The sequence below is a fragment of the Oryctolagus cuniculus genome, chromosome 14 (genome assembly GCF_051225735.1).
Source record: "Oryctolagus cuniculus isolate XC-2025 breed Fujian yellow rabbit chromosome 14, ASM5122573v1, whole genome shotgun sequence".
Classification (NCBI taxonomy): domain Eukaryota; kingdom Metazoa; phylum Chordata; class Mammalia; order Lagomorpha; family Leporidae; genus Oryctolagus; species Oryctolagus cuniculus.
The window spans coordinates 59,758,989-59,772,834 of record NC_142880.1 but is presented as its reverse complement, the minus strand read 5'-3'; the positions used below and the strand labels follow the sequence as shown (position 1 = coordinate 59,772,834).

The following is a 13,846-nucleotide window of genomic DNA, read 5'->3' as shown; positions in this document are numbered from 1 at the left end:
AGTTACTATGAATCAGAGAAACTATATGATATTTGTCTTTTTGTGACTGGCTTATTTCATTAAGTATAGTGGTTTCCAGTTGCATCCATTTTGTTGCAAATGACAGGACTTCTTTTTTTTTACTGCTGTGTAGTATTCCTTATTGTATATAAACCATAATTTCTTTATTCAGTCTTCAGTTGGCAGACATCTGTGTTGATTCCATATCATAACTATTATAAATTGAGCTAAAATGAACATTGAGCTAAAGGAACATAACTCTTTCATATGCTGATTTCATTTCCTTTGGATAAATTCCCAGGAGTGGGATGGCTGGATCATAAGGTAGGTCTATATTCAGCTTTCTGAGATAACTCCATACTGTCTTATTCAGTGGCTATACCAATTTACATCCCCCAACAACAGTGGATTAAGGTACCCTTCTCCCCACATCCTTGCCAGCCTTTGTTGTTTGTTGATTTCTGTATGAAAGCCATTCTAGAGGGAGGAGCCAAGATGGCAGTATAGCAACAAGACATTCTGAGCCTCCGGGGGTGGGGATAGATAGTTAATAAGGAAAGGGGATACAAGCTGGCTACAGAGCCACAAGAAACCTGGGAGTCCAGCAGAGGCTGAGCAGGACCACACAAAGGGGGCAAAGAGTCACTGAGACACATCAGAGGTGCGGCAGAGAAAACAAATGGGGCAACTAATGCCATGCCCTTCCCCCTCCCTGGGCAGACCAGGAACTGTATGACAGTGAGAAGTTCTAAACATTGAACCCCTAGCTTGTTTCCCCAAGTAGGCGGGGCTTAGCACACCAGAGCTCTCCTATTTGCTCCCACTACCATCCAGAAGCAAGCAGGACTTCCAGAGGTGGGCTGCATGTTTCCACTGGCAGTGCGCAGACACGTAGCAGCTCATAGCAGAGGGAAATCTCGCCACAAGCACCAAGACACATATTAAAGATAAAAGGAATTGGAAATGCCAGAGGGACCAGCGAGGCCAGGTCGGCCCAGGGCAGACATGGAGTGGAGTGCACCTGTTCCATCCCAACCTTGGGAAATGCCAAAAAAAAACAAGGGGGAAAATTTTAATAAAACTAAGGAAGATAATATTAGCCCCAGAATAGAAGATTACATCAGCTCTTCAATAATAGAAGCAGAAGAACAAGGGATTGTAGATATGCCAGAAACAGAATTCAGAAAATTAATCAACAGATTACTTAGAAGCAATCAGAAACACATTCACAACCTAAATAAAAAGTGTTCCCAAAAAACTGAGATATTGAAGAGAAATTAAATGAAATTCTAGATATGAAGAATTCAATAAAGCAAATAAAAATACAGTGTATAGTTTAAAAAATAGAAAAAATGAGACAGAAGAAAGACTATCAGAACTAGAAGACAAATTTCTGGAAATAACACAGACCAAACACAAGAAGAAGAAATAAGGAAATTAAAAAACATGGTTGGGGGCCAGCACCATGGCTCACTTGGCTAATCCTCCACCTGTAGCACCGGAATCCCATATGGTTCCGGGTTCTAGTCCCGGTTGCTCCTCTTCCAGTCCAGCTCTCTGCTGTAGCCCAGGAAGGGCAGTAGAGGATTGCCCAAGTGCTTGGGCGCCTGCACACGTGTGGGAGACCAGGAGGAAGCACCTGGCTGCTGGCTTCAGATCGGCACAGTGCCAGCCATAGTGGCCATTTGAGGGGGTGAACCAATGGAAGGAAGGCCTTTCTCTCTCTCTCTCTCTCTCTCTCTCTCTCTCTCTCACTGTCTAACTCTACCTGTCAAATAAGTAAAATAAAATAAAAAAGACAAAAAACGTGGTTGAAGATCTGCAGGATTCTATCAGAGGATCCAATATATGGATCCTAGTAATTCCAGAAGGCACCAAAACAGAGAAAGAACTAGAAGGACTTCTTAATGAAAATATAACAGAGAACTTCCCCCTTCTGGAGAAAGAAAGAGACATTGAAGTTTGGGAAGTACACAGAACTCCCAATAGACATGACCAGAAAAGATCTTCACCTAGACACATAGTAGCAAATCTATCCTCAGTAACACATGAAGAAAAGATGCTGAAATGTGCCAGAGAGAAATGCCAAATCACATTCAGAGGAAACCCGATGAAACTCACCCTTCTCATCACAAACCCTACAGGGAAGGAGAGAATGGCGAGACATACTCCAAGTCCTACGAGGAAAAAAAACTGTCAACCCAGATTGCTATGCCTTACAAAACTCTCACTTATGAATGAAGGAGAAATAAGGATCTTCCACAGCAAATAGAAATTGAAAGAATTTGTAAGTACACACCCAGCCCTAGGAAACATGCTCAAACACAAAAACAGGAACATCACTGGAAAAGTAGATAATTATCCAGCAAAAGAACTAATGAAATCTAAAGTACATAAACAGAACTATTTAAAGAAACATGGCAGGACAAAGTCAGTACTTAACAATACTAACACTGAATGTAAATGGTCTCAACTCCCCAGTTAAAAGACACAGACTGGCTGGATGGATTAAAGAAAACCCATCTATTTGCTGCCTACAAGAAACACATTTTACCAACAAAGATGCTCGCAGACTAAAAGTGAAAGGGTGGAAAAAGTTAATCAATGCCAACAGAAACCAAAAAAGAGCTGGTGTGGTCATCCTAATATACAAAATAGACTTTAACACATACACACACACACACATATATGTATATATGAACCAAAAGACTCCACTAGGAGACTACTAGAACTCATAAAAGAGTTTAATAAAATAGCAGGATATAAAATCAACACACAAAAAAACAACAGCCTTTGTATACACAGACAATGCCTCCTTTCACGCAGTCACAGTGTTTTCTCAGTCTCAGCCCCCAGGGCCCTCAAGGTCAAGGAGTGCCAGTGGGGCCACTCCATTCCACTAGCCCATCCTGTCTGCAAGGAGACTGAGGTGTTCTCAGAGCCACACTGTCCATGTGTGTTCCAGCCTGCTGGATCAAGTCTGGTTCTCCCAACCAGATTCAATGTCAGTGGGGTATGTGGGTTTTTCTGTCTTGTGAGAGCTCTGGTTCACAGGCGTTCAAAATACTCACCAGCTGCAGCTCTGCTTGCTTCACAATTGTGCTGGGTACATAGGAGTGTCCTGCAGGTGGCACTTCCCTTTGGTAGGGATCACTACCCCTCCCCTCCCATTGCTGAGTGTGTGCAGCTGGCACAGTGGGGACCATCTCCCTCAGTTTCACTTGAATTTCTGTGGTTGCCCCTGCTGACTGGGGTATAGGGTGATCCGAATAATTGCTGAATGTGCACACAGGATCTGGGGACTGCTACCTGTCTGTGTCCAGAAATGGAACCAGCTCTCCCACCACTGGCTGCAGGTCTCTGATGTAGCAGGGAGAGGGGGAAGGAGATAGACAGGCTGCTTTTCTCTTTTCTTTTCCTTTACCTTTGGGTGAGCAGTCACCCTGCTGTCCTGAGGGGTCCAGGCTGGACTCAGAAAGGTACAGTTCACTAAGCTCTCCTTCCCACTGTATCAACTGTGCAGTCCAATCTTGCCTGGTTTGCCCAGGCAGGCGCCTTCTTCCTCAGATCCAAGCTGCTGGGTCTTTTGTTGTCTAGTCGCACCTTACTGCATGTCTGTACTTTCTGCACAGGTCCGGGCCATTTCTACTACTTTTGCAGGATCTCCCACTGCAGTACTCCTGCAGTTTTATCCTGAGAGTGTACTTTCTCCACTTTTAAAATATTAATCTTGCCCAGCCTAAATCAGACCACCCTGTCACTATTCTGCCATCTTGGAACTCCCCTTTTTCTCTCTCTCAGTGCATAGAAAGCTCAGGAACTGGGACTGAGTGTTTAGTTAGCAATTCTCTTTCAGATCTGGAAAAATCTCGAATTGTAGCGTCTCTGGAGAGTACTCACGTAAGCTCCGTGAGTTTTCTCACCCACTGTCTCTTTTTTCATAGTCTCAGTTCATTAGCTCCACACATTCACTAGGTCCTAATCTCCTATTATTTTACCCCTCCCCCCACAGAGTCAGGTTTTTCTGTTTGGCGAGGTCGTGCAGCTTTTACGTATGACCAAAATGGCACCTGCTCTTTGTCTTGCTCGCCTTTGAGAGGTGAGCGGAGAGAAACTGGTGTCTGTCTTGGTCCTTTTTTTTTTCCTCTCTCCTCTATTTAGCCTGGTGAACTTTCCCCCACGGGGCTTCAAGCTTCATTCCCTCTAGGCTTCTCTTTCCGCTTTCCCGCTGGTGTCTCAGGCTACTGAGGTTCAGCTCACCTCGTGTTCCAGCACTGGTGTGTTGAGTCTGCCGCTGGTATCCCGAGCTGTGGGCTCCCACGCTCCACGCAGGTCCACTGTGAATCACTAGTTCCGGAAGAGTTTCCTCTGCTGTTTCTTCCCCAACTCTTCCTTGAACCTGCAGCATCTCCACTTTTATTAAACTGTCTCTTCCCCGGACTATCAGTGTGCTCCCTTCCTATTCCACCATCTTGCCACTGAAAAATCTCAAGAAACATCCTATATTACTGACCTTGCCAAATATTGATCAAGTCCTAAAGTTCCAGTTAGTTGCCCCTTACTGGAAATAATCATTTACTTGAAATTTTCATGGCTCTTTAAAAGGATAGATACATGAAATAGCTTGCACTTGGAAAAGTGACTAACCTGAGGAATTTTACCCTGTGCAAAACCCTGAAAGATTAGGGGTTCATCTCTGAGATCAGGTCTCCTAAAGAAAGCCCCACCACCCTTTCTCACTTGGCATTTTGCAGACCTGACCAGGAATTCTTCGCCACTGTGAGTGCTGCTCTCATACTAGCTTGTATCTCTAATACCATTATGCCTCTTGATGAGGCTGAAACAATTGCTGTGAACATTTTGTCACATATGTGACAGGAGAATGAGACCTGTCGCTTTAACCTGTCTAAATAGCCTGCTTTTCCATACGCTCATCTGTCTGAAGCAAAATCAAGGTTGTATTGCTCAGATTTGTCCCAGAGACAGACATGGAAAGATTTCCTAGAGACAGCAATGGGTTTGTAATCAGACACACATGGGTTGGCAACCCCATTCTGTCACTAGTCAGCATGTGACACTGGTCCATTCATCTAATCTCTTAGGAGCTTTAGTTTTCTTACCTCTGAAGTTCTACCTTATAGAATTCTTCTGAGGATCTGAAAAGATAAAGACTCCAAAACAGCTTTGGTGATGGAAAAGACTGGCAGGAAAAGCTACGGGCAAATGTTGAGCTCTAGTTAATCCTTGAGGTTCACTGTCTCTGGCTTCTAGACTTGGGGCGAAAGGCATGTAGTCAGGTGATAGGTAAGTCCTCTAATGGAATAACTGGTCCAAGCAGGTGTTTACTACCAGAACTAAGCAGACTAGTGGTCAAAGTGCCCCCCAGCCTTGAAGACCCTACTATGGCTGCTAACACTTACAAAATACTGCCATGTACCTGGCATTTCACGAAAGCTTTAGATTTAAGAAAAAAATCATTTTTGCTGCAATTTAGGACTTTATAACTCTCTCTGAGGAAATTAAGTCTTAGAGTGTTTGAGCCACAACATTCAGTTGCTCCCAAAGCTAATATTGAATAATCTTAATTCCAAGAAACCATCAACCAATGGCTATGTCATCAATTTTACTACTGCTTTTCAGAAGAAAGGAAACACTCCACAATAAATATGTGCACCAGTTGTAAGATGCATGCCAATTTCAGAGCATTAAAATTTGTATGAAAAGAAAAAGTGATTTTTGTGATGGAAGAATTGCAGCAAGTGGCAAAGATAAACTTGAAAGACTCACACTTGGGTTTGACACCAAAAACTATGACTCAACTGCAACTCCACACACCTCCTGGCTAAACATTTTGTCATACTTTTCTGAAGATTTGCAGACTGGTGATTGGCAAGCCTCTCATTATCTTTCTTAAGAGATAGAACGCCCCCCTTTTCATAGTTAAGTCTGACGCTCTTGATTACTTCTGAAATGACTCACAAAGACTTTTGCATTCTCTCTTGGAATGATCTGTTTTCCCAAGTAGACATTGCAATTTTGTTTTCACAGTAGTTGGCTTTATTATCTATAACTTTGCTGGAAAATAAGAGAAAGCAAAAATCTTTCCTATGTTTGTGGGTTTCACATATTTACTAACTAGTTTTCTGTCTCCTGTCGCTTCTGCCTCCATATTTATTGAATTTTACAGATTGTCTATAACAGAGCTATCTTTTATAGTGTTGAATTTTTATAGATGAATATCATAGGGAAATAATTCTTACCTTGCTAAATCCAGACAGTCCTCTACTTTTGTAGGCATATATTAAAGTCCAGGGTACAAAAATCAAAATACGGATATGCATGCTATAGAAAATTTTCCGTCTTCAGAAAGCAAAAATTTAGCAGCAGGATGGTGTATGATACATTGAAAACCCCAGTATTTATCGTACCCTTTTTATAATTTGTTGTGTGTGAATTATCACCTTCTCTTGATATTCCCTAAATATCTCAGACTAATGAATCCCTAAGAAGAAATGGTTAGGAGGATTGACAATTAAATGGAAGCTTTTAGGACCACAAAAGTGTGACTCTAGGAACACCATGTCCAGATCACAAGGCTCTGTATAGTAGCCTCTGCTTCTCCTCTCTTCTCCCCTCTCTCCCCTCCCCTCCCCTTCCCTATTCTCCTCCTACGCTCTGCTCTCACATTCTGACTGATTTTTTTGTTCCCAGGAAAGCCATGTGATTTCATAACACTGTGCTTCTGTACATGCCTTTCTCTCCACTTCCGAAGCCCCTGCCCTTCTTTGCCATCCAAATGAGCAGTAGTTCCTCATAAGACTCAGCTGAAGTTCTACCTCCTTTATTCATGCCTTTCTTGACTTCTTCAACTGAAATGCACTGCCTACTGTGTGCCCTTGCTAGCTCATGAACAACATAGGCTCATAATCTTTATTGCTTCTGCTCACTTATATGACCTGCCTTGCCCCTGATGGATTTCAAACCACTTAACTGTAGAGATTCTGAGTTTGGAACATAGTAATTGCTCAATTACTATAGGAAATGGAAGGGGGTATGACTTTGGAATAAATTATTTGATTCTTCAGGTTTTATAAATGTATTTAGCATGGAATAACAAGCAGAAGGAATTCTTTATGAATTATTTAATAATCCTTATTTAATGTTTGGCACATATCTTCAAGAGCAAAAACATATTCCAAAATCAAAACAGAATTCAGTACAAATCCAGTGATCCCACACCCTTATGACAGTCCAGAGCAGGGATGGGAGTGTCTGACCCACAGATCATATCAGTCCCATGAAATCATTTGACCTGGCCCTGTCACAGCAACTGCAGATGGAACTGAAAATCCAATAAATCCATAGCAGGCTAATTTTTAAGTTGATAATTTTATATGGTCCATGAAAAATGTTATAAAAATCCAAATGACCCATGATAGAAAGTTCCTCTCCCCTTCATAACTATTGGAGTAGTTTAAACTAGCTTATCTTCTTTTTAATACTGATGTAGAAATGCAGGCATTGAGAAGCAACATAATTAATCTACAAGTCATGCATCTGTGTGGTGCCAGGGTCTTACCTGAATGAAGTCTGTTGATCTATTAATCTTGGTTTGTTAATTTCTCTATACTTATCTGAACAGTCTGTGTGAACCCAACATGGAAACTATATCAGGATTCCTTCATAAATTAAAAATAACATAAGAAAAAAAGTGAGATTGCATTTTATTTCTGCCAGAGGTTTCTGTCAGCTAAAGATATTTTTCATTCTAACTGAGTTTGTTTTGAATTAAACAAATGGTGGAGTACCTGGAAAATGATCAGACCTGTGTGATTTCAACAGGGTGTCAGCCAATCTTTTTGTTCCATTAGCATGGCTCTTGTCCTTGGGCTCCATGTTAGGAAAGTAGGAATACAAATGACCTCTTCCAGGGTACTAAGAAAATGAACACAACAGTTGGCATCAAGCCGATGGCAGAACTGCGTGAGGAGTGGAGTGATTTTATATGCTGCCAATTCCCACTTGCTAACTGGATCAGCCTTTTAGAAAATGGAATAGAAAATCGTAGATTTGTCTTTCCTTATTACTGACTTCAACATATTAGTGAATTTAATCTCTCTTTGAATATGTATAGGGTCTACACAAAAAAGTAACACTCCTTTAAAAATTAAATCTGAGAATAACAGATTATAGCAACAAATGGGAAACAATAAAACTCCATTAGATACCATGTCTTACAAATTTCTTATGTGGACATTATCAGTATACTTTGTCATTTGTTCTATGCTATTTTTAAATTAGCAGTTGCTTTTAAAAATATTTATTTCTTTATTTGACAAGCACAGTGACAGAAAAATGGGGAGGGACGGGGGAGAGAGAGAGAGAGAGAGACCCCAAAGATCACAATAGCTGGGGTTGGTCCAGGCTGAAGCTGGGAGCCTGGAACTATAGCCTGGTCTATCAATTTGCAGAGGAAGGGGAGCAGTATTTGGAGTTCATTTCTACTGAAAAGCCTTGGGGAATTTTCTTTTCACAACCTAAATTATAATCACAATTATTCTACCATAGCCAGAAAGAGAGCATGATCTTTTACCATGCAGAGAAGACAGCCAGATGAAAATATACTTTAAAAGAAAAGACACCCTTTCTTGATGGCACCTTTCTTTAGCCTAGACTGCATATGACATAATTAATGAGAGCATCGGGAGGATAACGAAAGATGTTCTTTACCTCGTGGGGACCAGAGATATCCTCAGCCCACTGGGATCTCACCCAGCTGGCATTTTCTCAGAATTCATACATTGATTCAACAAATCTTTCTTAACTGTCTACACTGGCCCCATGCTAAGTACTCACGACACATGCTGAATAAGGCAGGTTGGGCTTACCTTCATGGCAGTGATAGTCTAAGGTTGCACAGATTAAGTAAAAGCTGATTTATGTTTCAAGTTCCTATGATAGACACAGAGAAAGGGCTATGATAACTATCAGTAGAAAGCACCTTCATGTATAAAATATCCAAGGAAGATCTCTCTGGGGTGGTGTCTCATTTTAGCTGAGACATAAAAGAAAAGCAATGATAGGTAATGCAGAGAGGGAAGCAGGAAATGCTTAGTCATAAGAACTTCAAGGACATAAGATTAAACTAGGGAGAATCTGGGGAAGAAGCTGAATTAATGAGCACAGGAATCCATCTCCATTCTACCTACCTGAGGCCCCCACCTGGATGTAGACAGGGACAAGAAAAGTCAGGCCAGTCCCATGAGGGAGACCAGGATGCGGAGGCAAGATAAGCCAAAGGGACATGCAGCCGCCAAAATCCAAGAGGTCAGAATGCCAACAAAGGTAGTACTCTACAAAAGGCCGCATGAGCTCTTTTTTTGTTAGTGGACCCAAGCCCACTAACATTTGTCATGATCCATCAGAATAATTCAGCAGCCTGAGCATCCCCTTCCTGAGACAGAGCAGGCACAGACATGGCTACACAAGGCTGAGAGTGTGGGAAGAGGGGAGTTCCTAGGGCCCGTGTAATGGCTTTCAGTAGGGATGTGCTGAGAAGACTCTCGGTGGTGGAGGCAGGTGATGGCAGGTGTAGGAGGAAGGATGGTAGTGGGGACAAGGACAGGGATAGTTCATTCCCATGAGTCAAGCCATTGAGCAGATGTTCTGTGAATTTTCCTGCTACAGGCCTTGCCTAAGAGACACAGTAACCTGATTAGTATTCAAAATCATGTAGAAAATCTATTTTAGCAGGATCCTTAGAAAGGGGTGGAAGGACCTTGACAGACAGCTCCCCCCATGGGGACCCTAGATGCCCCCTTCTTGGACAGTGGTAGGTGGGCTTCTTTGAGAGGAATGAGGACAGAATTCCAGGGGGGACAGGCATGCACTGAGACAGAGTGTACCAGCAGGCACTGCACTCTCAGTGTCTACAGACTTCAGAACAGCCTGGGGGTAGCTGTCATTATCCCAGGTCACAGATGTGGCTCTCGAGGCTCTGAGTGGTTCTGTAACTTAACCACTCCTATCCGACATCAGAACTCACACACTGGGGCAGGTGTTTGGTCCAGCTGGAATTCCTGCATCCTGTGTCAGAGTGCCTGTGTTTGAGTTGTAGCTCTCCTCCTGATTCTGGCTTCCTGCTAACGTGTGAGGCAACAGGTGGCAACCTCAAGTAGTGGATCCTTGTCACCTATATGGGAGACCCATATTGAGTTCCTCACTCCTGGCTTCAGTCTGGCCCAGCCCTGGAAATTGTTGGCCTTTGGGAGTGAACTAGCAGATAGGAGTAAGACAGGAGTATCACTCTCACATTCTCTCTCTCTTTCGCTCCCTCCCCCCACTTCTTCCTTACTCTCAAAGAAAGGAAAGGAAAAAAGAAACCCTCTCAATTCTCTGCCTGTGTTCTGACGTCATAGCCCTATTTGGGCACCTGCTTGTGTGATTTCCTCTCTATTGCATGAAAAGGAACATAGGGTTCAATTGAAGTATACCTAACCCTTCACTCAGACTGGAAGCCTGGAGCCTCTACCTTTTGGTAGATAGGAATGGAGACCCAATACTGAGCACTCAGGTGTTGCCTTTGCTTTTGTTCTCCAAACAGTGCTCCAGAAACTGCAGTGGGGGATTCAAGATCCGCGAGATTCAGTGCCTGGACAGCAGGGACGAACAGAGCCTGAGGCCGTTTCACTGCCAGTTCCTGGCCGGCATTCCTCCCCCGCTGAGTATGAGCTGTAACCCAGAGCCCTGTGAGGAGTGGCAGGTGGAGCCCTGGAGCCAGGTAAGATCTCCAGAAAGGGAGCTACACCAATGTACAGCCTGGCATCGGTCAGCACATGGATCTGGAAGTCAGGGCAGACCACGTCTGCATCCTGCCAGTGACCGGCTCCCCTCACTGATCCCACGGTGTGTCGGGGAAGCTGAACACCTACAGGAGCCAGAAGAGCTTCACCGGGGACTTTTGGGAAAATAACTACAATGGAATGATTTGAACAAGGACCACTTGGCTGAGAGCCATTTTGGTCGAAGGCTCATGTGCCTCTCTCAGGCTTCTGCAGCTGGGCTGAAGTCATGGAGAGAGCATATCCTTCCCACGCCCAGTATACTTGTATAGTTCTACCTCTCTGCTACATACCCAGATCATCATTTGCACAAATAAAAGTGGGATGGTATGGGTATGGGTTCTCTCTTTTGCAAGGACCCTGGCTCTGCTGGGTCTTTGTTATGCATCATCACATGAAACTAGTTTTCTGCTCATTGGTGGAGTAGAACGGTATGATTTTCTAAGAGACACACACCTTGATAGCTAAAACATACCCCTAACTACACCTGTGCCAAACAGAATAAAGACCAAAATTAAATATGTAGGTGCTTGTCCTCACAGTTAAGATGCTACTTGGGACACCTATATCAAAGTGCTGTTGTTCAAGTCTTAACTCTGATTTTGATCCTGACTCCCTGCTAGCATCCTAAGAGACAGTAGGTGATAGTTCAAGTTTTTGAGTCCCTGAAACCCACATGGTGGACACAGATTGAATTCCTGGCTCCTGTCTTTGACCTGGCCCAGCCCTGGCTACTGTAAGCATTTGGAATGTAAACCAGCTGATAGAAGATTTCTATTTATCTCTTTCTCTTTGCCTTTCAAATAAATAAATATTTCTAAAAGACCATCATCATCAACAACAACAGAGAAACCCAGCATATTTTAAGTATGTACATGGGATAGGAATTTTGCATACAAACATGGTCTAATTCTCACACTAGCCTATATGGTAGGTCTTATTCATTTTATTTTAAGGGTGAGGATTTTGAAGCTCAGAAAGGCTGAGAAAATTAACTGAGACCACACAACTAGGAAATAAGTGATGGACTCTCAGTTCACACATAGGCAGACTCTAATGCATTAATGCATGTGCTCTTTCTGCACTAGAACTTAGCCCAAAGGCAATTGAGCAGAGCAAACTGAGGAAACACTGCATAGATAACTTGTTCAGTGCCCAGGAAGAGAAGGTGGAGAACCCTAACCTGAAGATACAGAGTCAATGTGGAAGCCCAACTGAGCCCCCTAGAGCTGCCTGCCTCCCCCCGGGTCCAGCATTCATGCTGCTTCCTGAGCTCTGAACCACACCCTGGTGTTTCCTAGGCAGCAACCCCTACTGCCCCCTCTTTCTCTTCCTTCCCCACCCAGCTCTGTGCTACATGAGGTACCTGCTAGTTCCATGCCCTTGACTCAGGCCTCCAAGCTCTCACTATAGGCTGAGCATGGCCTGGACCTGTTCAGGTAAAGCCTCCAGAATTATGGAACTTTGCATGGGAGCCTAGATTGCATTGCTAGAGAAATGACTTCACAGGTTATTGAACACAAGAATCAGACCTTCTTTCTGGATACAAGAAAGACATTCTGCTTCTTTGGTGGCTTCTGGCCCACTGTGGTGCTGCTCTGCCTGTCCATACTGTCCAATGGACTGCCATTCTGGGAATGTTCTCGACCTTATCAGTAAATTTAAGCCAGCTCTTACCACCTATGTGGCAGATGCAATAGAGCTGTGGGAATAGCTGTACATCAGGAGTAGGCAGACTTTGGCATCACCATCTAAAGAATTTAGAAGATTTGTCAGAACACAAGTGAGTGTCACCTCCTCAGTGGTAACCAATTCAGAGCGTTTGAGATGTGGCCTGAAATTTTGCATTTCCAACAAGTACCCAGAGGATGCTAGACTTGAAGACCTGAAGACCACACTTTGAGAACCAGTTTATCCAGACTTCTTTCACCCCTTTTCTTGCAGATTACTTGGCCAGGTGGCCCTGCATCTGTATGCCCCTATGTAGGAGTACATGGCAATCCCCAAAGTGGGATTTGTTTTCTCTTCTCATACAGAGTTAAAAGCATACTGCATAACTAGGGGGAAATCCATGCTGATTCTCAAAGTTGGAATATTGTGAGGATAACACATTAGTTCTTCAATTGAACAAAAAAGGTTAATTGTATGCAATTGCCATATTCTATGGCACCACTACACATAAGTGCCTGGTGTGATGGGCATAATATTGACAAGATAGTTGTAATTGTTTTACTGCTGTAGTTATTGCTATAACCAATAAGATTTTTCAAAAGTGCTTTTCCAAGTACCCAGAATAGTTTTCAAAGATTTGGTGAATTCATAATTTTCTTCCAGAAACCTCATGAAAATGAGACAATATAACTTATTAGGTTTTTTAGAACTATATCCCTTCAGAAATCCAACTTGTCATCTTGAATTTATTTTGGGAACATTACAGTCAATGCATCAGAATCACAAATGAATCTATCAATTTCATTGTTCCTAATATGGACACATTTAATTCTAAAACTTTGTGTAGCAGGAAAGGAAAACCGAATCCCAACGTCATCTTATGTGTTAAAGTGATCATATTAAGTGTGTAATTGATCATATAGATAGGATTAAGTGTCAAAGGGATCACATAAATAAGACCAAGTGTCTGGTAATAACAATAGATAAAATTAAAAAGGAGAGGATGTTCCAACATGGAAAGCAGGCCACACAGCAGACTCATAGAATGACAAACACTCTAAACAGCACTCTGACCTCAGAATCAGCCCTTAAGGCATTAGGATCTGGCTGAAAAGCCCATGAGAGCATTTCAGACATGGAAAGCCAAGACACTGTGGCAAAAAAAATGTTCTACATGAAGGATCTCTGTAAGTGAGACTCCAGTGAAAGAAGGGGCCATCAAAGAAGGATGTACTTTTCTCTGAAGGGAGGAGAGACCTTCCACTTTGCCTATAGCCCTGTAAAAATACTGATGGAGTTTATGGACTCAAAATGCTTCCATAGCTTTGGCAGCT

At 42.8% G+C, this 13,846-nt stretch overlaps 1 protein-coding gene across 6 annotated transcripts in view; it reads left to right on the top strand.

Annotated features, from left to right (window-relative positions):
• ADAMTS12 (ADAM metallopeptidase with thrombospondin type 1 motif 12) overlaps positions 1 to 13,846 on the top strand; it is a 351,249-nt gene that overhangs the window by 317,259 nt on the left and 20,144 nt on the right. For all 6 annotated transcript variants that reach the window (XM_002714101.6, XM_070056623.2, XM_089312694.1 and 3 more), the window contains one exon: positions 10,604 to 10,780. In XM_002714101.6, the coding sequence (XP_002714147.3) occupies positions 10,604 to 10,780 (177 nt within the window). The remainder of the gene's footprint in view (positions 1 to 10,603; positions 10,781 to 13,846) is intronic.